We start from the raw sequence: 24,015 nt of genomic DNA, 5'->3' as shown, positions 1-24,015 counted from the left end.
GAATAGTTCTACCTCTGGTATGGTTGGAACATTTTGGATATACTTACTCCTATTTGATTCTTGAAGCAGCAGCTCACTCATCCGAGCAATTCTTGGAAGAAGTTTGGGGAGTGGCATCCCAGAAACTAAATCACTACCTCCGAATTCAGAAATTAGATCTTCCAACAGCAATGCTCGCAACGAAATGTCAATAATATTTTTTCAAATTCAGCACTGTACAAGGACAGATCATAACAAAATAGACAGGGTTATGCGTTTCAAGATTAACTTGTTCGAATGAGGTATCACAAGTTCTGAATAGGTAGCATCTAACCATACCTTGACACAACCGCACCCGTCTCTGCCATGAGTAATTCATATTTGGTAGCAAGAGCAATATTGGAGTCACTGGTGCTGGAGGATGCAGCAAGTTTATAAGCTCTAGCATCATCAGGCATCAGATAACTCACCAGGTGATGAGGGCTCCCCTTGCTCAACAAAGTGTCGAGTGTTTGAATAATTAATTCATGAAAAGACTAAGGATTGAAGAAATCCTTCAATTGTGCTCTGCAAAATTGAAGATAGTAAGAAGTTACACAAGGTTTGAAACAAGGTTCACCAACGGCGGTTGCACAAGAGCCAAATTCTATGGAACAACACAAGGAATAGGATCAAGTAAAAACAATTTCCACTAACACACTGCAAGAAAAGTAGAATGTAAATTCATGGATTTCATCTCCTTAACTCGACTAATCAAGTTGGAAAGCCCCGAGCTCTAGGAAGCTACTGGAGTGTATCAAGGACCCGAGCCTGGTGATCACTGATCATCAATGTCAGGTTGAGTTGCCTTAGTTTGGATAAAACTTTCAAAGTAAGGTCTCCACTTGTCTAAAGTAAATTAACCACATCAGCTGTGCATTTTCAAGGCACATGGTTTACCAAATTATTTACTCCAAGAGAATAAAAGTTACATTCTACACTGGATAAATTAGCAGTATTTTCCGATGAAATCCACGATGATAGTGCTTTCGCAAGTTGATTTTGTTGAAAATCAAATAAAATTTGAATTGATGGCTGTACTTATGAAAAAAGTCAAAGAATTCTAACATAGCGAGCCATCAAACATATATCAAAATTATATCTTTTCACAAAAATGTCGAGTTTAATTGGGGAAATATTCAACCACAACTTTGTTACTGAGAACATTAAACAACAAGCACAGAGGCCCATCACCAAGATACAAATGCTTGAATTTGTTTGTCGACTTCAGATGCTGCTACCTCTGTGTTTGATATAAGGACAAGAAGGCCATAATTAGAAAGGTGATCAGCACAGGCCAAAAACTGCTGCTCGTCATTTCTGTCAATTACCTCAGCTTCATCCTGGAACCCAGAAATGAAATAGCTTTCAGATACATATTTGAATATCAGGATGAATAAGAACCACAAATTTATCCTTAGGCGTTTTCTACAGCAAGCTTGCTTCTCTAAATCAAAGATCGTCACTAAATAAACTTCGCAAAAAGTACCAGCTATGCTTTATGTCGAGAAATTTAACTGGTTCAATATAATCACGCAGGGCATAAAGTTGTCCTAAATTCTCCAAGTCCAAAAGTATTCTACTGGTCTAAAGAAGTCATATCACAAAAAGAAACTGCAAAGGACAAACTGGGGGTAATAATAAAGCACAAAGTATTCAGGGTTAGTCGAAGATAAAACCAAGGCCGTGAAGAGGAAATTTTGTTATTGAAAAAAGAGGAAGAACAATCCTGCTCAATTCAACAAAGCATTTTCACTTACTCAAGTATCGGCTACAAGTTACGAGTTCAGTTCCAATAACTCCTCAATATGTCCATCTTTACTACAGGTAACACCATCAGATGTCACAAACCAATAAGCTTCCAATTTAAACTTTGATCTAAATACAAACAAAGATATAAAGAAGGAATCGAGGAAATGTTAAATGCAGCTTTGCTCCATTCACGCAAAATTTAAGCTACTAAACTAGATAGCCTAATATCAGACTGCATTTAGTCAAATATTAGGTGCACGACCTTAAAAGTTTACCGTCTCAAGCAAGTTTCCAATTACATCTAGAAAAAATTTATATTCAAAACTATCAACATTTACATGAAGTATCATGATTAGCTAGTATATAGAGAAAGGAGAACGTGTTTTTTTCCCTTAAGCTAAATCAGAACAATGAATAAGGGGATTCTCAATCGCCTGTGGTTATTTTAAAATTTGTCAAGTATCAAATATTTGGATCAGGATCATGAGATCATCCTAGAATATAACTAAAGCAATTTCAAACATAACTTGATAATAAAATACAATTAACAATGATATTTGTGGCTATCAACTAAACAAGGTGGAGCGAGAAACCATAAATCTTCAAACAAGAAATCATGGAATCTTGTTCGAATGGTACATGGTTTCTTGTAGGGAGAAATCTCAATTCAATGTTAGATTTCATGTTGGTTCACAAGATTCATTCGTATAATGATCATCTCATCTTGTTATTTCTTATTTGAGCTTAAAAAAGCCATCATTTGGCCAACACAAGATTTCACAAAATGTAAGTGGCTCACTAGCCTAATTTACCAAAAAAAATATATTTGAGAATACAAGCTGACCTACCTAGTTTCTTGAATTCTTTGTGATGCAGATCGCTTGGATAGAAGGATTCTTGATATCTTGATAAATTCATTTGTTGAACGTAGATCTCCCATATATTTCAAAAAATTTCCTCTGGAAGTCTTGATTCCCCCCACCCTGGGGACTCAGTGATCTTCCATTTATTGTGGATTCACTGGCCTTGAGCCAATGATCTCCCATCGTATCTTGATTTTTCTCGCACGGTGGACACAAATTATCTTTTGATATTTATATGTTGTCCAATTAATTGTCATGGTGGACCTGACAATGCATCGAAATATCGGTGATGAAAATTTCCCAATTATTCTCTTATCTCGGTATTTAGTTTGTGGTCACTATTTTGGTTGTTTTTGACTTGGCCAGAATTCCTCCAATAATATTTAACATCTTACTTTCATAATTTATCGCCAAAAGTTATATGAGATATCCATGTTTTATTGTGTGAAATATAATAATATGAATGTGGAAACTTAGCATACATTATTATTCAGATAAATTTGGGGATTTTTTTTTAATATAATGAGTTTTTGGAAAAATAATAATTTATAAGAGAAATATATTTTTTCGCTTAATTGATTTGTGCGGTTGTTTCAAAAATATAATGTAAAAAGAAAAGAAAAAAGACCGGTCCACAAAAACCCTAATTCCCCAACCCCTATTTATACGCCACAATCCTCAATTGGCCTTCCCGAAGCCCTAATTTGCCCACTCACTCCGCAGCGCAGAAACCATCGAATCAAGAATAATGGCGCAAGAGCAACTAATCCTTCGGGGCACAATGCGATCCCACACTGACTGGGTGACCGCCATCGCCACCCCCATCGACAACTCTGACATGATCGTCTCTTCCTCCCGTGACAAATCCCTCATTCTCTGGTCCCTCACCAAGGAGGACAAAAACTATGGAGTTCCCCGCCGCCGCCTCACTGGACACGGGCACTTCGTTCAGGACGTTGTCCTGTCATCCGATGGCCAGTTCGCTCTTTCTGGTTCTTGGGATGGTGAGCTCCGTCTGTGGGATCTACAGTCTGGGGGCACAGCTCGCCGATTTGTGGGCCACACTAAAGACGTGTTGTCTGTTGCTTTCTCAATTGATAACAGGCAGATCATGTCAGCCTCTAGGGACAAGACGATTAAACTGTGGAATACGCTTGGCGAATGCAAGTATACGATTCAGGATCAGGACGCTCATTCCGATTGGGTTTCTTGTGTGAGGTATAGCTACATATCTCGTTTTTCTTATTAATGTATGTTCTATTTTTTTATGGGTTTCCGAAGTCTTTTCATTTCAAAGGTAGTTATTACCAATAAGATAATTGATCAAATTGAATGTTCTGTTACAACAACACTTGTAAATCTAACTTTTCTGCAAACATTGAGCGAGACATGATTGAAGCTGACACAATTCTCGTAATTATAAATTTCGAAGACTTCAAAATAGCCATTTGATAAGCATATGTTTTGTTTTGTTTTTGTTCAAGGTTTTCTCCAAATGCCCTGCAGCCAATGATTGTTTCAGGCTCGTGGGATCGGACGGTTAAGATTTGGAATTTGGCTAATTGTAAGCTGAGGTCTACGTTGACTGGCCATTCAGGATACGTGAACACCGTGGCAGTGTCGCCTGATGGGAGTTTGTGCGCTAGTGGTGGGAAAGATGGGATTATTTTACTTTGGGATTTGGCTGAGGGAAAGAAGCTTTATTCTTTGGATGCTGGTTCAGTTATTCATGCTCTGTGCTTCAGCCCAAATAGGTATTGGCTCTGTGCTGCCACAGAGTCTAGCATCAAGATTTGGGATTTGGAAAGTAAGAGCGTTGTGGTAGATCTTAAGGTTGATTTGAAGCAAGAGAGCGAGATGGCTGCTGAGGAAACAACTCAGTCTGTTGCATGTAAAAACAAGGTGCAGTTGCTTAATAAAGTAGTTTCTTCCTCACTCTTTCACGCATGTTATTTTTAATTTGGTGTTCTGGCTCTTTAATTGCACTCTAACTTCTTGACCTTTTACTGTGTGTTACAATGGGTTCAACTCTCATGTACACTTTGAACTTTTATTTGTTTGTTGTAGATTTACCAATTCAATTGTCTTTTGTTACTGTTGTTTCTTGTTAATCACCATGGGATGCGCCTGGCTAATAAATTTGAACCCGTGATATGTGTCTTGTATCAATGTGTCTCTGTTGTAACTAGGCATCTGTATGATTTTCATATGAAATATTTAGGCTAAGGATGCCATTTGTATTCCATAAATTTTTATATTAAAATATTTGTACCCCAAAATTTATATATTAGTTTTACCCCTTTCAACTCTATTCCCAGCTTTGCTACCGCTGTGCTCACTAACTATTCAGTTCTGTTTAACTTTATCAATGCCATTAATTTTCATGCTTCATTCATTTCAAACATGTTGATACTATGCCGCCTCTGGAAATTAACTGGAACTATTCTCCTTTGCTGATGTAATGCAAATTTTATGTTAAATTAAATCCCCCAATTCCAATTTTCCACTGCAGATTTTTACCGGATTGAGACCATTCCGAAATCCGAGTTAGTGTGTGTAGTAGTGATTCATAGATTGATAATTAAATACATGGTTTTCTATAAGAAGTAGTTGCCTTTAATTGCTTTATGAGATCCCTTCAACTCTTGTGCATATAATGATGTTTATCGTATATTTAATGCCATGTTAGTTCCTAGTAAAATTTTATTGTTATAACATGCCACCGAGAGCTGCTTATTTCTCTTTTGGCTGATTGTTTTCCATGTGTATACACGATGGTTTGAACATGATTTGTGTCCTTTCCATCTGGTCTGGGTGTTGCAATGGATAAATAGTTGTTGCTGCAACTCTTGTTGTCTTTTGCATAGTAATGTAACAACGAAGAGATAATTTGAGAAACTTGTGAACACTTGCCTTGGATTATATTTATGTTAGCATTTGTCGTATCATAGCTGACTCTTTGAATTGCTTGATGTAGATCAATTACTGCACCTGTCTTAGCTGGAGTGCTGATGGAAGCACCCTTTTCAGTGGTTACACAGACGGTGTTATTCGAGTTTGGGGCATTGGTCGCTACTAGAAATGCAAGTTTAGAGCAGCTGCCAATTATTTTTTTTGTTGTTTCAGTGGACCTTAAGTTGCGGTATTAAAAATTAAAACTTGAAATGCTGGATGTTTGAATTCTATTTCCATGGTTTGATATCCATGCTTTTTGATTATGAATAATTTGTTTAAGGTTACATGTATTTTTACCAACATTTGATCCAAGTTATCTTGTGTACTGAAGGATCAGTGGAATCTTATCAGTTTTGCTGGGTACTGAGGTTTTTCTGCTTGTGACGTCACCCATGATTCACGTCGTCTTATATTCGAAACTCCATATGCAGTGGCTGACTCAGGAAATGGGAGAGGCGAAATTTGCAGGATATATTATTACAAGGAGACTTGAATTAAAGTCAAATCCCTGTGACACAATTTGACACATACACTCTCGCCTACTAGCATAAAGCGCATATGCAATTAATTCCCTTCTTCTTCTTCATTAACGTCTCTTTTCTTCATCATACCAAGCTGGATATCTTTCAGCTCAAAATCACCCAAAAAAATGAAATTTGTATGGTTTTTCAAGATCCGAACTAACCAGCCAATAACTCAACTTTCCTCTCCGCTTATGTCTGAAAATCAGAGCATAAAAAATCGACCAATTTGCAAGTTTTTTGGAAACTTTTTATATAAATTATTTTTTCTATTCGACTCATCCTACCTAAAAATTATTTACCAAAGAAATTAGCAAAAAAATAAAGAAATGGGCATCAATAATCTTCTGAGATATGTGAAGCCACATGTTCAATCCGTTCACATCAAGAAATATTCTGGCAAACGCGTGAGCTTGCATTTTTCTCGATTTATGAACTTGATTTTGTTATCCAAGTCATGTCCTTCCTAACTATCTGTTTCTGATTTGTGACGCAGGTAGGTATCGATGCATATTCGTGGCTTCATAAAGGAGGTGACTGCCAATCATCCGTGAAAAGTGCTATTTTCTTCAATTATTTTTGGGGATTTGAGTTTAATACTACTAGGTTTTTGTAGCTTATTCGTGTAGCATGGAACTATGTAATATTGATGGAGACAAGAAATCCCAATATTTGAAGTATTTTATGCATGGAATCAATATGCTTCGACACCACGAGATCATTCCGGTGGTCGTTTGTGATGGCGGGAATATTTCGTGCAAGGCTGCCACATAATCTTAGAAGTGCAAAGTTCAAGGGCCATCTTAAATTACTTGTTTGCTGATGTTTTTTTTTCCTTCTCAATATAATGTTTATTTAGGAGAAGAAAAGAAAGGTCAATATTAGAGATATGGCGATGGAGAAGCTGAAGGAAGGTAATGCTAATGCAGCCTCTGAGCTTTTCCGGGTATTACTTCATTTTTAGTATTGTTCCTTTTAATTGTTGGTCTGCTCTTTTTGACACTAGTTAAAATTTTGTGGGAAACTGTGAAGTATTGTAATTGTTTGCTTGTGTGTTCTAGGCAGGTCACTTTATCACCACTTTGTTGCTACTTGCCAAGTGAGCTTACATCTCATTTGCAGATTGAATTTGTACGTCCATAATTTAGTTTGTAGGTAGCTTATAATAGACGTGACAATTGATCTACCGATTTCAAGGGGATTTTAAGAATATTTGAACATTTTATAACACGTATAACTCTTTTTTGGTACATATATTTCTCTATGTTAAAGTTTGATTTTTGCTTTTGAACTGATTAGAGAACTTATTATCTTCACGCTCGCATGTAATATATATAAAGCCATCACGAAGTTTTTATTTATTTTTTTAAATCTAGAACAAAAGGGTTCATAAAATATAAGACGCAGAAACTACTTAGGACCTTTGTTTGTTTTCCATTTTTCCCGTAAAGTAATTGACGAGTTTACGAGCTTAGGCTTTTATCAGTTGAGTTTTTTTTCCTTCTTTCTAGTTGATTCATTCAGCGATAGCTTACAAGTATTCATACTTTTAGATCATTTTCTGTTGAGTTTACGAGCTTAGGCTTTTATCAGTTGAGTTTTAGAAATGAAAAAACAAAAGATGCACATATGGAGGGGTTGATGCACAGATAAAACATGAAATAAAAACCAATAATTTAGAACGTCCATGATTCTTACAGATGCAGGATCCTGCAATAAGCGCACTATAACTCTTAATTCAACTTATATAGAATCATAGCTATATAAATAGATATATATATTCATATAATTCCTTCAGCGCTTTCGGTTGGCGGGTTCTTTGTGAGCATTGAAGTAGACGGTGGCAACAGGCATTCCCAGATCAAAGTGATGGGCGAAGGCCCTGGTATTGAAATGCGAGCGGCAACCCGGCGGCTCCAATGAACCCATCACTGCTTTCTGCCGGAAAAGAACCAGTATGTAGCGGTGGATCCCCACCGGTGGCCGTGGCCCTGCATACGGCAGGACCTCTTTCCCTGAAAACATACCAATCACCAATCAAGTATTGCATACAGGAAAAAAAAAAACCAAATAACCGATAATGTTATGTTACAAATTTAAGGTCAAATAAAAATACAAGGATCTCAAACAAAAGACCTGCGTAATCCCTTGAATTTTAAGAAATTAATGCTTTTTTGAAAAAAAGTAATAAATTATATTTTACCATTAAACTTTTGATAAACCGATAATGAGTTTTGTGCTAATTTTATGTGATTTAGCGACGTTTGCCATGCTACACGAGGGTACGACGCATGTCGACCACACGTGTCAGTCCATCTTAGTGACACTTATTTATACGAGAGAGAGATCAAACTTTTGATTGAAACAAACTCTGCCTCTGTTAGAAGACAAACGAACAATTAACCAATCAAAGATCATGTACATACTTGACATTCAGTTCTAATTCTCCCCCCACCCACAAGCACACAGATAAACCAAAAAGAAATACTACATGTATTAAAATGTATCAATTTATACACTATATTAAGGCTCGACCACTAGACGGACAATTAGTTTTATGTACGACCAAATTCCAAAATATTTTAATTTTATTCAGAAACAAGTGTATGTGTCTGGACTGAATAGGGATGCAATAATTAATCAGTTTCAAGATATATTTTACCTCCAGCAACATTGGTGCAGCCAGGAATGTCCGTCACGATCCTTGAAATGAATATATTATAAAATCATACTCCTAAAGCTATATATATATATATATATATATATATATATATATATATATATAAAATTAATTTTCAAGATAAATAAAATATAGTAACTAATGTAACAATTATTTACCACTGGATCCATTCCCTCATGCTAGGCTCACTCGGACTTGGCGCATCTGGATCGGTCATCACCTGCATCATGCAAGTAAACCACATCTCATTGACTACGTAGAATTCATCATGATTAGCCACCAGCAACACAACCCAGAATATTTTAGCTTATTATATAAAAAATTAGATTTTTTTGTTCGAAAACAAAAGATCACATGCTAGCTAGGTATATAACCAGGACTATGAGATCACAAAAATGACTCCCATGATATCTATCATACAAGAGTGTTTTAGATTCATTTTCCCAATACTTTCAACTATTTCACATTTACCTCCCTCATCAACAACACATCACTTGCAAAAATTATAACAATACAAGAAAAAACAAACGTAGGTGAATAAAAAAACCCGATAGATATATGATAGAAGAAGCTGAAGACAAAGAAATAGAGGAGTGGATACCAAAGTGTAGAGACCAGTGGGATGACCAGAGATAAGAACCCTGGGTGGTGTCGCGGCCATGGAGGGCTTGATATCACAGCCATTAGTGACATGCTTCGATCCATAGTAAACAGACATGTTCACTGTGGGAACGAACATGTCAACCACATCACCAATCACCCTACCAACTACCAAAGGATCAACATTTGTTGCCATTTCGATTGATATAAATCACCCGAAATATACTTAATTTTCTTTGTTTATCTGTGCTGCAGTGATGTGTGCTCCTTTGGATGGATATTTATCGGGGAAGCGTTGTGAGATTAGGTAGACATGCATAGGGCGAGGTCAAAAGCAATACACCACGTGTGATACCTTGCGCCTCACTGTATAAACCACCTTTTTTTTTATTTTTTTGTGGGCTTGCTTTGCCACGCGTCACAATACACTTTTCCTTTTCACAAATTTTCTGGTTGGGAAAACGAATGGGCAATAATTCTTTTTAATAAATGTTTTTTTTAACAGTTTAAAATGTTGCGAGACTATGGAGCTTCTAATCAGTGTATTTTAGCACAAAATTTTATGTTTTTCTTTGTCTTTCTTTATATTGTTTTTTTTTTTTTTTTTTTTTTTTAACTATAACGCGTTTTTGAGCTGATTTCGTGCTATCTGTTTTAGATTTATGTTATACGTTGAAACACATTTAATTTTTTCGTGAATAAGTAGTTTTTATTTGTGTAGATTCCATGTAAGATTAGTTGTTATTCACTTTTATATTCACGTAACTCGTCGTATGTTTTATGAGATACAATGATAAACAGGTTTATATTCATGCGACCAATGGTATGTTTTACGTGATGAAGTGGTAATTAGAATGCAAGATGAATATTAGAACGTTTCATACATAAATTTTTTACACGAAGTACTTGAAATTTAAAATATTTGAAACCAATGGCGTTTTTATATTTTTTCCGCTTTCGGAATTAAAAATCAGTTAAAACAAGTATATTTAACATATACTTGCAAGTGCAGTCGAGTTTTTCTTTCTCTTTCTTTATTTTGGAATTTTTTTTTTTTTTACTTTAAAATTTTTCGTGGAGAATTTGTGCTATTCGTTTCCGATTTATGTTCTAAAGAGTGAAACACGATTTTTTGTAAATAAGTAGTTTTTGTTTATGTAGATTTCACGCGAGATCTTTTCTATTCATGTTTATACATGAAATTCATCGTCTGTTTTGCATGATAACTGATAAGCATGTTTATATTCACATGACTCATCATATGCATGATTTATGTGATGAAATGATAATTAATATGTAAGATGGATATTAGAACATTTCCTATATAAGTTTTTACCCGAAGTACTTGAACATTTTAAAAAAATTGAAATCAATGGTTTTTGTGTGTGTGTTGCTTTTAGAGATAAAATTCATTTAAAAAATCAGAAATTAACGTGTGTGCATATTTATTCTTATATATATTGGTAGACAATGTTTGGACAATAATTATTTTTAATAATTTTTTGTTTTTTTTACATTTCAAAATGTTGTTTTTATCTTTGCGAGGCTATGCAGCTTCTAATAGTACTTTAACAAAGACTTGCATGTGCTATGAAGTTTTTCTCTTATTTTGGAACTTTTTTTGCACTTGAATGTATTTTCACGTTGAATTCGTGCTATTTCGTTTTCGATTTATGTTATATAGGGTGAAATATGTTTTTTCGTTAATAAGTAGTTTTTGTTTATATGTATTTCAATTCGTTGTTACTCACGTTTATATTCACACAACTCATTGTATGGTCTGTGTGATACAATACCAATAGTATGTTTGGAGTGATATAGTAATGAGCACGTTAATATATATATATATATATATATATATATATATATTTCAAAATGTTGTTTTCATGCTTACGAGGATGTGGAGTTTTTAATAAGTGTATTTCGACATAGACTTATGCGCCACTAAGATTTTCTCTCTTTCTTTTTTGGGTTTTTTTTTTTTTTTTTACTTTAATATGTTTTCGTGCTAAACTCGTGCTATGTGTTTTTTTATTTATGTCATATAGAATGAAATATTTTTTTCATGATTAAATAATTTTTGTTTATGTAAATTTCACACGAGATTCGTTATTATTCATGTTTATCTTCATCCAACTCATCACAAGTTTTGCGTAAATATATATGTTTGTTTTTTTTTCATTTTAAAATATTGTATTTATGCAATTATGTTTACGAGAATGATGAGTTTTTAACAAGTGTATTTTGACGCGGACTTGCATGCCCTACTAAGTTTTTCTTTATCTTTTTTTATTTTGGGCTTCTTTTTCACTTTAACGTGTTTTCGTGCTAAACTCGTGTTATCTGATTTTTATTTTATGTTAGAGTGAAACACGTTTTTTCGTGAATAAAAAGTTTTTGTTTATGTTGATTTCACTTGTTATTTACGTTTATATTCACGCGATTTACCACATGTTTTGCATGATACAATATTGAACACATTGATATTTACGCGACACATCGTATATTTTGCATGGCACGATAATGATAACGTTTATATATATATATTCTTACATGGTGGAAAATGTTTTGACACAAATTATTTTTTTTAAACGTTTGGTTTTTTTTTTTTTTTTTTACATTTCAAAATGTAGTTTTTATTTTATGTTTGCCAGGCTATGGAGCTTTTAATCGGTGTATTTTTAGACACATACTTGCATGCGCTACTAAGTTTTTATTTTTATTTTAATTTTTTTTATTTCAGGTTTTTTTTACGCGTTTTTGTGCTAAACTCGTGCTATCCGTTTTCGATTTATGTTTATATAAGGCGAAACATATTTTTGCGTTAATAATTAGTTTTTGTTAATTTAGATTTCACATTAGATGAATTGTTATTCACATGACCTATCGTATGTTTTGAGCGATATCGTAATGAGCACATTTTTATTTACACATCTCATTGTATGTTTTGAGCGATATGATGATAAACACATTTATATTAACGCGACTCGTCGCATGTTTTACGTGATGCGATGATAATTAACATATAATATATATATATATATATATATATATATATATATATATATATATTAAAACATTTCGATTTAGTGCACAATATAGGGATCAATTTTGTATTGATTATAATCGACAACGATATCATTTTGTAAAATTTCCTAAATGACATGTTCATCCAAGCTAAATTGACGAAGTTCTTGTTGGGAACTGCAGTTTTATACCAATCAAATATATTATATTTTTCTTAAAAGTTTTTCAAGTATGGTCCATCCATATTGGCATGAATGTGATACGTTGAAGTTGTAATGCAAGTTATGAAATGAATGTATTTTAATTTCTATGGTAATCGCGCGCAGACACAAGGTTGTAGTATGATTGAGCTGTGAAATGAGAATCCTTATCGCCATCCATGCGTTTCATCAGACAACTGCGGACGACTTTCTCTCGTTCTTACCAAACAAGAACGAGAATCCATGCTCAAACTACAACCTTGCCAGAGCGCAGGAACAACAAAGTTACGGACTCCGATGTCGTGAAATGCAACATCGCCATCACGGATTATATGCGAAACGGCCAATGCAACGCGGCATTGCGTTTGTTCAACTCTATGCCTCGGAAAAATTCCGTTTCTTACAACACTATGATATCTGGGTACCTCTCAAATAGCAAGTTTGATCTCGCTCAGGAGCTGTTCGATGTAATGCCGCAGAGGGACTTGGTTTCTTGGAATGTGATGCTGAGTGGGCATATAAAGAACAAGAATCTTGGGGCAGCTCGTCTCTTGTTCGATGAAATGCCTGCAAAGGATGTTGTCTCGTGGAACGCTATGTTGTCGGGGTATGCACAGAACGGGCTCGTACATGATGCCAGGAGAATTTTTGATTTGATGCCGGAGAAAAATGAGATCTCGTGGAATGGGATTCTTGCGGCTTATGTTCAAAATGGGATGATTGAGCAGGCTAGGATGTTGTTTGATAGCAAGGAGAAGTGGGCTGTGGTTTCTTGGAATTGTTTGATGGGTGGCTACTTGAAGCAGAAGCGGATGGTTGAAGCAAGAGAGATTTTTGATCGTATGCCTGTTAGGGATGAAGTATCATGGAATACCATGATTACTTGTTACGCTCAAAATGGGAAGCTGGACGAGGCAAGGAGATTATTCGAGGAGTCCCCGGTTCGTGATGTCTTTACATGGACAGCAATGGTGTCAGGTTATATACAGAATGGTAAGTTAGACGAGGCAAGGGAAATCTTTGACGAGATGCCTGAGAAGAGTGTCGTTTCTTGGAACGCAATGATCGCTGGATATGTACAGAGCAAGAACATGAATCTGGCTAGAGAATTATTTGACGCAATGCCTGATAGGAACATTAGTTCGTGGAATACGATAATAACTGGTTATTCTCAAAATGGAGACATTGCTCATGCTAGAAGCTTGTTTGATAGAATGCATCATCGAGATTGCATCTCTTGGGCAGCAATAATTGCCTGTTATGCTCAGAGCGGTGATAGTGAGGAGGCAATACGAATGTTTGTCGAAATGAAGAGGTACGGAGAGAGGATAAATAGATCAGCATTTACTAGTGTATTGAGCACATGCTCTGACGTCGCAGCTTTTGAGCTGGGGAAGCAGATACATGGCCGTGTAATTAAAGCTGGATATGAATTTGGCTGCTTTGTGGGGAATGCTCTCCTTGCCATGTACTGTAGATGTGGGAGCATTGATGAGGCACAGGAAGTGTTCATAGGAATTGAGCATAGGGATGTTGTCTCGTGGAACACCATCATTATTGGTTATGCAAGACATGGATTTAGCAAAGAAGCTCTTGAACATTTTCACTCAATGAAACAGGCATGCATCCAGCCTGATGAAGTTACAATGGTAAATTTTGTTTGAGTGTATATTTGTTCTCGTTTTGCACAAGATTGGCTCAAGGATTCTTGATTTCACCTGTATGTTAAGTTTAACTAATAGTATTGCAGAACTGTACGTGTTTATTACTTCATTTTTAATTCCTACTCGTGCTGTTAACTTCATGAATCACCTATATCCCTTAATTGTTCTGTATTTTGCATCGAGTCTATCACTCAAGCCCATGTTGTGGAACCAATTTTACTTGAGAAACACCGTTCATAGACTTTTCCTCCTTTTAATGTCGGGAAATACATTATATGGGAATTGAAGGTGGCTGAAGTTCACCCTATAACATCTCAAACCATACCGTGGATTTTGTAATGCTTCTTTTTTAGTTCGCATCAAATTCCCAACTATGAAAATTTAATGAACAGAGAAAGAAAAAATAACAGTGAAAAAGGCCTTCTTTCCCAAAGAAGTGAGCATTTATTATCTGTGCAAAATTATGTGCAGGTGAATGAAGTGTTTTATTTTATGTTTCTCTGTTTCGAGTACGTGCAATTTGTCTCCATCTATTGATTGTCAGTACTCAGTAGTCAGTACTCACTTGTGTTGTTTTCATTTAGGTCGGTGTTCTGTCCGCATGTAGTCACACAGGCTTGGTAGAGTTGGGCAGAAAGTACTTTGATTCCATGAATCATGATTATGGCATAGTGGCAAATTCAAAGCACTATACTTGCATGATTGATCTTTTGGGTCGTGCAGGACGGCTAGATGATGCTCAAAATCTGATGAAAAATATGCCTTTCGAGCCAGATGCAGCAACATGGGGGGCCCTCCTTGGTGCCAGCCGGATTCACGGAAATACCGAGTTAGGAGAAAAGGCAGCTGAAATGATATTTGCATTGGAACCTTGGAATGCTGGAATGTATGTTCTTCTTTCCAATTTATATGCAGCTTCAGGCAGGTGGCTTGATGTTAATAAAATGAGATTTAAAATGTGGGATACTGGCGTTAAAAAAATACCGGGGTATAGCTGGGTGGAAGTTCAGAATAAGATTCACACGTTTTCAGTGGGAGACTTTGCTCATCCTGAGAGTGATATGATACTAGCTTTCTTGGAAGAGCAAGATTTGAAGATGAAACTGGATGGTTACAACTCAACCACAAAACTGGTTTTGCATGATGTAGAAGAAGAGGAGAAACAGCAGATGCTAAAGTACCATAGCGAAAAATTAGCTGTTGCATATGGAATTATTAAGATACCCGAAGGGAGACCTGTTCGTGTTTTTAAAAACTTGCGGGTTTGTGAGGACTGCCATACGGCTATCAAACACATGGCGAAGATCATGGGCAGATTGATAATCTTGCGTGATCCTAACCGATTCCATCACTTCAATGGGGGAGAATGTAATTGTGGGGATTACTGGTAAATCACCCTTACATCATGCAGGCAAAAATGACACTTCAAGAAACCAGAGGAGCTGTGTGATGTGTTATTGTCCAATGTAATTCAAAGTGATTCAAATTTCAGCAAACTTGACTATTGGGAAGAGCTTGACGTTAATCATTTAAAATAGTCAGGGAGTGTGGTCCTTGAGTCAAATGCACCAGGCATTCAAGGATTGACAAATTGCTCCAATGTAATTGGTGAGTTGCATACAAAAAAGCCGGGTCATCGCCAAAAGGATTAAATATTGATAATATATGGGTGTTTTGGAAGTATAATTTTAAAATTCTCAGTTTTTATTTAGATTTTGAAATTCGTGTAAATCTGTCGATACCGATAACATTTCATAAATTTTCGATAATTAATCATGTCCTCTTCAAATAAATATTTTCCATGTTCGTGAAAAATTTGTGAAACTTTTGAAGACCTAAGTAACAAAAATATTTAAATATATTATTTTTATTCCCAAAAAAACAACCGACTGTCAAATAAACTGTTAACTTAATTTTATTTTTTATACACTAATTTATACAAAATTTCAATAAAAAAAATAGATTTTAATCATTACAATTTTATGCAGACTTGTACACGTAGTTCATATATCTTAGTTAAAATTAACAAACTTTATATTTTAAATTAATGTAAAATAATTATTAAATGCTTTTAGCCCAGAGAATTTGAAGAGGCAGATCGATCTATTTACACTGTAAACCTACCGAACGGTCTTAAACAAAAATCTCGCAAAGCTGATTCCAATTACACACTGGATAGAAAAGACTTCTCAATCATTTACTGATTTTTTTTAATCATTATACATGTTGATGTATTGATATAAGCTACATAGTTTGGATGTAGACTAAAGAAGTTCGACGATCTAATGTCAACTTTGATAATTTCATCTAAATATCCTTCAATGGTAAGATGATATTGTAGAGATGATTTGAACATGTTAATTAATTTTTGAATATGTCTCTTGTGAGATGGTCTCACGAATATTTATTTGTGAGACAGATCAACCCAAACGATATTCACAATAAAAAGTAATACTCTTAGCATAAAAAGTAATAATTTTTCATTGATGACCCAAATATCCGTCTTATTATATAGTACTCGTGAGACTATCTCACACAAGTTTTTTATTTAACAACTTTGTATCTAAAAAAAGAATAAAATTGCACATAATTTTTTTTAAAAAAATACAATTATACATAATTAAATCTTAAAACTTGCACATAAATTTTTTAAAAAATATATAACATAGTTAGAAAAAACACATATAAGTTAAAAAATACACATAATTAAAAAGTAGACGAAATTCATTATGATATTTCTGAATACTGACACGTTGCTCCAAAAAGTCATTTAACTCTTGTGTGATATGGAAAATTCGATCCTAGCCCTTATGCAGGATCCAAGGGTCCATACTGTTACCAACAACCAAAAACAAAGATATCTGAAAATGCAAGCGGAAAAGAATCTCGTGAATGATGTTATCTCCATCTTTTTCAAGTATGGAGAGTGGCAACTTTCTCAGACAACCCATCGGCCTCTTCATCTTGCTCCGCAATCAGATCTTCCTGCTAACCAATGGAAAAAGATTATATACCTTTGTATGCAATCAAGAAGAAGCATTAACTAGTAATCAGCACTCCTCTCTTCGTATGCAAAATGGAATATTTGATTTGATTTCTTTAATCCTGATGTTCGACCGTGGAGCAGCAAGTACAAACTTCCAACCATGGGAACAAGTTGAGGCGGCTAATTCAGATTTTAGCAATTCGAGCTCGACCTTTTGAATATATGCGTTTATTTATTCACCAGCTTATCTTGTTTGCTAATTATGAAACTCAAAAACATGTTCATGAGCTCATGATCTTGATTGTCAATATTTTTCATTAAGTTGAGATTGACCTCAAGATTATCAGATTAAGCTATTAGGCTGACGCTACCATCTACAAATAAAATTGATGATGGGGTATAATTGTATAGTAAATTCAACAAGAAAAATGTAAATTTGCAAGGAAGTATCATATCCTTATCATAGACATAACTAGATAGTGAAGCATGATGCCGTAGGATATGAGAGCTTTTTCCACCTTTATCAAGATGCTCCTCCAAACTCTCTTGAATCTATTTCACTCCGGGAAAAAAGGTATAAACCTTGTTTGATGCTGACTTGACCCGTGAAGTTGATCACCATGTGGCCTAACCTTGGGTGCACATCATGTGATGCGATCCTGGTGAAATGAGTGAGCAGAGTCGGGTGCTCCACCGGATCTGCTATCAAAATGATGAAGGAAATAAGAGCAATGCAGATATCTGAACCAGAAGCTTCTTCCCCGGGCGGAGAGGATTTCCTACACTCAAGAAGGTAACCACGTGAATGGGCGCCGGAGGGGTGTCCGGCGTGGCCACTCCGATGCTTAAGTCAGTGAATGATTCAAGCTAAGAACCAATGTAATCAAGTGATGGTTGTAATATTGGTGTGAATGAATGAGTGTAAATGTAAAGAGAGAACCTGATATTTATAGTACGAGAAGTAATGATGATCTCGTTCTCCGTGCTACCTACTAATTATAGTAGGACGGCTGGGCACACCCTATATTCTGACATGTCAAATCTCATACTAGTCACATCCAGCCCATCTGATTTTGTCAACTCATCGGCCAGGTGTCAGAGATGGGACAGTCGCCCACATCCAATTCTGCTAGTATACTCGAGTGCGGTGCTCATATCGAGGTGGCCCGGGTAGAAAGTTCCCGGGAGTTTGAACGAGAGCCCGGGCCTCCGGTGGTCCGGGGAGGAGACGTCCCGGGCATTCACCCGCCCGGCTCCTGATGAACCCTTCCTGCCGACTTGTCCTGATTCTGGCCATCCATCCAATATCCTGGGTCGTCCATGCCCCGTGCACAAGAATCGTCTATGACTCGGGCACAACCCGGGCTATCCCGAGGGTATCATCACTCCCTCCTTAAATAGTCGGGCTAGAGTCATACTCGTTGTCCCGATTAGTCTTGTGTGCCCGATCATGGAAAATATTTAATTTGTCGGTAAAAGCATCGGGGGCTTCATGTATCCCAAAGATGGGATGAAATGCCGGAGTCTCGTGTCCTATGGACTTGATATAAGATGCCGAGACCTCATGTCTCCCGGGCTTTAAAATAGATTGCCGGAGCCTCATATCTCCCGGACTTAAGAATAGTCGAGGTGCGGAGCCCCGAGCCAGGTTTGAGAACCCTGGGCTTATGAATAACCAAGGTGCGGAGCCTTGGGCCGGGGAGCATGTCCCGGGTCTTAGGAGTGGTCGAGGTGCGGAGCCCCGAGCCAGGGTACGGATCCCTGGACTTAATAGATGACCGAGGTACGGGTTCCCGGGCCAGGGTACGGATCCCTGGACTTAAAAGATGACCGAGGTACGGGTCCCCGGGCCAGGGTACGGGTCCCTAGACTTAAAAGATAACCAGGGTGCGGAGCCCTGACCTTCATGAATGGTCGAGGTACAGAGCCCCGAGCCAGGGTACGGATCCCTGGACTTAAAAGATAACCAAGGTGCGGAGCCCTGACCTTCATGAATGGTCGAGGTACGGAGCCCCGAGCCAGGGTACGGATCCCTGGACTTAATAGATAACCAGGGTGCGGAGCCCTGGCCTTCATGAATTGTCGAGGTACGGAGTCCCGAGCCAGGGTACGGATCCCTGGACTTAATAGATAACCAGGGTGCGGAGCCTTGGCCTTCATGAATGATCGAGGTACGGAGCCCCGAGCCAGGGTACGGATTTCCGAACCAGGGTACGGATCCCCGAGCCTGGGTACAAATCCCTGGACTATAAGGAATGATCATATATTGATATTATTACCAAGTTTTTACCTATTCTTTATCCACACGTACTTAACTTGGGTACGAAGAATCACCGAGAGGAATTTTAGTAATAAGCATGTCTATTTATGCTGGGTAGAGATATGTCCTACTAATATAAATATAAGATAAATAATATGTTGGCTCATTTGGATGTCAAGTTGGTAAATCATATGAACGTTGGGTTACTATAATGAGTTAGTAACCCTATTACAAACACTTTTCGTGTGAATGTGTCGCACTTGATTTGATCAGTGTGATTTGTAGACTGCATGCTATTATGTCAGTCCAATAATTTACTCTCTCGTCGTTAAACACACAAGGAATATATTTTTTATCCACACATACTTATCTTTGGTATGAAGAATTACCGAGAGAAATTTTAGTAAATTATTAGGTTTTACGAGAAAATTTGCATGGGTTATTGTAACAATATACAAGTGATTTAGGATTAAAATAAAATAAATTAATAACATATATTAATATTAGTAAAAAAATATAACAATTTAATAACGAAATCCAAATCCAATATTTTTTTAAAAACATGAAATACATTTATTATAAAACCAAAAAAATTGTCAAAATCAAAAAATGTGTTGGTAAACGATTGACAAACCACGGGCTCCAACGGTTGACGGTTCGATTCCTCAACCCGTATCCGTTTTTGTACCCTTCTCCTCCCTTCTTCTCTCTCATACACAGACACACACACACACTGCAAGCCTGTTTCTTGATTTCCACATTAAAGTGTGCGTATGGCTCCACAGCCACCCACCACCGATCTAAATGTACCGGAAGCCGCCGCCGACCCAACACCCTCTCTCCCCGCTGTCCACAATCACCCCCCTTATGCCGAGGTGTTTTCTTCAAAATCCAACTTCAACGAAGTGTTTCTTTTTCACTTCTGTCCAAGTCTATGGATACGTTTTTTTTTTTTCTCGTGGGTGTGATTTTTTTTTCCCCGTGTTTGTGCAGATTATAACGGATGCCATAGCGTCGTTGAATGAGCGAAATGGGTCGAGCAAGAGAGCTATTGCCAAGTACATAAAGACCCATCACACGAACCTGCCGCCTACTCACGCATCACTGTTGGCCACACACTTGAAGCAGTTGAGAGATGACGGTCTGATTTTGATGGTTAAGAACTCGTACAAGCTTGCTGGATCTGCGCCTCCACCTCCTGTTTCCGTAAATGGGGCTGATTCTATTGGGAAAAAGAAGCGGCCTGGACGCCCTCCTAAGAATAAGTCCGTTCAAGATGCTCTGCCTGTTTTTGGTGAACAGTCCTTGCCTGAGAACCCTGTGCCAGATATTACTCCCCAGCAGCAGAATGCGGCTGCTGGGCTGCTGGGTTATGTGAATGTTGCCACTGGTCCAGTTGGTGGGCCTGTCGTGGGCGGGATCCCCAGAGGCCGTGGTCGTCCCCTTAAACAGGGTGGGGTCAAGCGTGGGCGGGGTCGCCCGATAATAAGTGGCGGCCTCCAGGCTAGTGTTGGGAGGAGCAGGGGAAGGCCTAAGAAGAACGCCGCTCCCCCTGTCATGGCCGGGACCAGCAGAGGTCGTGGCCGTCCGCCTAAGGTGGCTAATGTAGAGGGAAAGGTGGCAGATGTTGACGGTGGGACAGTGGGTTCTACGGCAGTTGTCGTTGGTACTGGTGGTGCGTCGATTGTAACAGGTGGTGGACTTTCCCTGTTGGCTGGGAAGCGCAGGGGGCGGCCACCAACGTCTGGTAGGGAGGTTAAAAAGCCTAGGAAGGTGACCACTGGTGGTGCGTCGATTGTAGCAGGTGGTGGACTTTCTAAGGTGGCTGGGAAGCGCAGGGGGCGGCCTCCTAAGGAGGCTGGTAGTGAGGTTAAAACGCCTAATAAGGTGGCCGCTGAGGAGCCAAAAAAACCTAGGAAGCTTAGTGGAAAGCCTCTGGGACGACCGAAAAAGGTAAAGCTGTGATATTTAACGAGTTAAATTTCAAATAGACACATGTCAATTGTTTACTTTGACTTATGAGTTGATGTTTACAAACTAAGAAGTATGAACGATTCAACTTCTGTTTTCTGGGCGAAACTACTGTAGAGATTGTGTCGCTTCACCTGAGTGATGGGCAAAGGAAAATTGGTCTAGATTGCTTTTTGTATTTCGTTTCAATTCATTATGAAAATGAAATCACCGGATTGAAACGTAACTGGTGGCTTTTTCTCCGAATCTGTGGACCTTTTGACGGCTCAAATGCTTCGTTTAGTTCCCTAGATAATGACTTTATTCACATGTTGACTAAGTTAGTTCTGGCAATAAATACCAATTTCAAGAACTGATTGTTCGGGTGAATGATGCCATTCTGTCATGGCGTATTTAAAATCAGAATAAGCCTAAAAATGAGCTATTCAGGGGAATGAAATGAGATGCAATTGTAATAATTTGAACAAGTAATATGAAAAGATTTTCTAAAATAAGGAAATTGAGGTGGCTGTTCAAATAAATGCGTAAACTCTTGGGGAGATTGTTTACGGGTATTACATGACATGGTTTTCTTATACTGAGCTCAGGAAGATTCAAAGTCGCATGTTTCTTCTCTTATTCAAATATTTTCCAGTAGAGGTCTCTCATAGAACTTTCATCAACCTAATGTACTGACTTTATTCATCAAGGGTTTGTCGGAAAACAATGGATTTATAAATTAACATAAGTTATATTGCGATTAGATCATTGTAAAACTTTAAATTGATCAAAATGAATATTAGATGATGAGAATTAATATTAAAAATATGTTTGTTGAAATGTGCATTGTTGATCTCAATAGTGGTTTGGCATGAGAAGAGAACTCATATTCAATGTCGAGAATCGAGGAATTTTTTTTTCCACTTGTGCTTGTAGCATGGGTGTTTACATTTGGGATGAGTGAAATAAGACATTTGATCTCACAACAGAAGATAAAAAACCATCTATGCCTGATTTATTTCCGTCATTTTCTGAAAAAAGTATAAGAATATGATGTATGTGTGAATTTGTTTTCGAAAGACGACTTTTTTTAGTATTTTTTTTTATAACTGTAGATGCACATCATAAGAATGTATTGCATTGAGTTGGTGATACCACGTTATAGAATAATTTTTTTATCGTATGTAAGGTGTTCTAAGATTTTAAAGTTCAATATATTGTTGTAAAGTGTGGTAAAAATAGAATATTTATTTTCAGGGAGTAGATAATTTTATGAAAAGTAGTCATGTTGGGAGGTTTGAAGACGAACAAAAATAATTATGGGGGAAGAAAAAGAAAATGAGTGTGTAAAGTTTGGTGGCGTTGGTTAATTGTAATTTTCTGTTCTAATATTTTTATTGTAACAGTGTTCCAAATTTCTTTTCATGAACAAAATTTATTGTTTTTGTATTATATCAAACTGACACCTTCATTTTTACCTTCATATACGTCTATGTTGCTGAACTAGTTTATGTTTTGTGCCTGCTTGTCTATGGTTTCTAGACTGCATCAACATCAGGTAGGTCAAACTCCAGTCAACCCACAGCAAATTACTTGCCTTGATCCCAATGGAAAACTGCAATATTTTGTAAGTTTTCTACATATTTTGTAGATGTTTGTTTCATTGAAATACATATGTGATGAAATTTGCAATTATGGTCTGATAAAAATTTCATTTTTGAACTTGCTGCAGCAATCAAGAATCAAGCATACAGTGAACATCATAAGGCCACACTTGAATAGCGAAACTGCCCTTACCGCTTTGCAAGAACTAGAAACTTTAGCAGAAATGGATATGAATACAACATTGAACATTCCACCCCAAAGTTAAAATAGATACACTAACTAGCGGAAGGAGTAAACTTAGTTCCGACAGACAGTTGGAAGACAAATAGGTGACCGTTGTTACATTAGGCAGAAGGTTAGGAGGGGATACTCATGGAAACTTAGGACAAAGCCTTTTTCATTTGTTTGTGTTTAGTCTGAATGCAGCTGTGCTGATCAGGAATTATTGTGCAGTTTCGCTTTACTTGGTTTCATTTAAACCATGTCTTGAAACATTTTGTTAATTGAAATCCTTCTATTGTGACTAAGATTTCGTGTGACCAATGCTTATATCACTGCGGCGGCATTTCATGATGTTCTGTTCGACTTCAGGTGACTTTACGTCTTAACGAGCTCGCGCAATAAGTAGCACGAGCTCGTGTTTGGGCAATGTGATATTATATTATGGTTGGTTAGGTTATGTTGCACCGGGACAACCATTGGATGAGGTGAAAGACAGGGTCGATTATTCGGTTAAAACGAACTACTGGAATTTCTTTTCCGGAAATCGAACTGACCAAAGTTTCTGAAACAAACCGAACTGAAAGTGTTCATCTCTACAAATCTCAATTTCTGTTGATTAATTAATTTGATTTCAAACACTGTAATCTAGTATAAAATTTACAAAAATCTTTATCTAAATATTTTTCGTCATATTCAGTTCCTACATTTTGAC

The 24,015-nt window shown here is 37.0% G+C and overlaps 4 protein-coding genes across 7 annotated transcripts; 3 read left to right on the top strand and 1 right to left on the bottom strand.

Moving 5' to 3' along the window:
- Nucleotides 1–3,301: 3,301 nt before the first annotated feature.
- On the top strand, nt 3,302–6,869 carry LOC142556134 (small ribosomal subunit protein RACK1). 4 transcript variants are annotated; one of them, XR_012822527.1, is made up of 6 exons: nt 3,302–3,851; nt 4,118–4,535; nt 5,611–5,775; nt 5,920–6,516; nt 6,606–6,642; nt 6,726–6,867. XR_012822527.1 is itself a non-coding variant. In XM_075667413.1 (3 exons), exons 1-3 carry the CDS (start codon nt 3,382–3,384, stop codon nt 5,710–5,712), a joined length of 990 nt encoding a protein of 329 aa, XP_075523528.1. In that variant the 5' UTR covers nt 3,303–3,381; the 3' UTR covers nt 5,713–5,872. The 4 variants fall into 4 exon arrangements, 1 of the variants encoding a protein (XP_075523528.1); XR_012822526.1 differs by having other exon boundaries at nt 5,920–6,642; nt 6,726–6,869; XR_012822528.1 differs by lacking the exons at nt 5,920–6,516; nt 6,606–6,642; nt 6,726–6,867 and adding an exon at nt 5,869–5,918.
- Nucleotides 6,870–7,766: 897 nt separating this feature from the next.
- Nucleotides 7,767–9,637, bottom strand: LOC142556751 (protein MOTHER of FT and TFL1-like). Its single transcript, XM_075668233.1, has 4 exons — nt 9,391–9,637; nt 8,948–9,009; nt 8,772–8,812; nt 7,767–8,124 (listed from the first exon to the last, which is right to left on the bottom strand). Exons 1-4 carry the CDS (start codon nt 9,583–9,585, stop codon nt 7,904–7,906), a joined length of 519 nt encoding a protein of 172 aa, XP_075524348.1. The 5' UTR covers nt 9,586–9,637; the 3' UTR covers nt 7,767–7,903.
- Nucleotides 9,638–12,571: 2,934 nt separating this feature from the next.
- Nucleotides 12,572–16,053, top strand: LOC142556132 (pentatricopeptide repeat-containing protein At4g02750). Its single transcript, XM_075667412.1, has 2 exons — nt 12,572–14,265; nt 14,865–16,053. Exons 1-2 carry the CDS (start codon nt 12,796–12,798, stop codon nt 15,669–15,671), a joined length of 2,277 nt encoding a protein of 758 aa, XP_075523527.1. The 5' UTR covers nt 12,572–12,795; the 3' UTR covers nt 15,672–16,053.
- Nucleotides 16,054–20,124: 4,071 nt separating this feature from the next.
- On the top strand, nt 20,125–23,624 carry LOC142556131 (uncharacterized). The gene is made up of 4 exons (XM_075667411.1): nt 20,125–20,401; nt 20,520–21,479; nt 23,019–23,103; nt 23,209–23,624. The coding sequence occupies exons 1-3, from the start codon at nt 20,300–20,302 to the stop codon at nt 23,076–23,078; spliced, it is 1,122 nt and encodes a 373-aa protein (XP_075523526.1). The 5' UTR covers nt 20,125–20,299; the 3' UTR covers nt 23,079–23,103; nt 23,209–23,624.
- The last annotated feature ends 391 nt before the right edge of the window (nt 23,625–24,015 follow it).

Source organism: Primulina tabacum, chromosome 9, assembly GCF_025594145.1.
Source record: "Primulina tabacum isolate GXHZ01 chromosome 9, ASM2559414v2, whole genome shotgun sequence".
NCBI lineage: Eukaryota > Viridiplantae > Streptophyta > Magnoliopsida > Lamiales > Gesneriaceae > Primulina > Primulina tabacum.
Note: the sequence above shows the minus strand (reverse complement) of the source record. Positions and strands in the feature narration are given on the sequence as shown.

Bases quoted from the DNA above. Each gene is read 5' to 3' on its own strand.
- LOC142556134 (XM_075667413.1), top strand. From the start codon at position 3,382: ATGGCGCAAGAGCAACTAATCCTTCGGGGCACAATGCGATCCCACACT. The intron at 3,852-4,117 runs GTATAGCTACAT...TTTTTGTTCAAG, and splicing joins GATTGGGTTTCTTGTGTGAG to GTTTTCTCCAAATGCCCTGC. The intron at 4,536-5,610 runs GTGCAGTTGCTT...TGCTTGATGTAG, and splicing joins CTGTTGCATGTAAAAACAAG to ATCAATTACTGCACCTGTCT.
- LOC142556751 (XM_075668233.1), bottom strand. From the start codon at position 9,585: ATGGCAACAAATGTTGATCCTTTGGTAGTTGGTAGGGTGATTGGTGAT. The intron at 9,010-9,390 runs GTATCCACTCCT...TGCATGATGCAG, and splicing joins CCACTGGTCTCTACACTTTG to GTGATGACCGATCCAGATGC. The intron at 8,813-8,947 runs GTAAATAATTGT...ATTCATTTCAAG, and splicing joins ATGAGGGAATGGATCCAGTG to GATCGTGACGGACATTCCTG.
- LOC142556132 (XM_075667412.1), top strand. From the start codon at position 12,796: ATGCGTTTCATCAGACAACTGCGGACGACTTTCTCTCGTTCTTACCAA. The intron at 14,266-14,864 runs GTAAATTTTGTT...GTTTTCATTTAG, and splicing joins AGCCTGATGAAGTTACAATG to GTCGGTGTTCTGTCCGCATG.
- LOC142556131 (XM_075667411.1), top strand. From the start codon at position 20,300: ATGGCTCCACAGCCACCCACCACCGATCTAAATGTACCGGAAGCCGCC. The intron at 20,402-20,519 runs GTGTTTTCTTCA...GTGTTTGTGCAG, and splicing joins ATCACCCCCCTTATGCCGAG to ATTATAACGGATGCCATAGC. The intron at 21,480-23,018 runs GTAAAGCTGTGA...TATGGTTTCTAG, and splicing joins CTCTGGGACGACCGAAAAAG to ACTGCATCAACATCAGGTAG.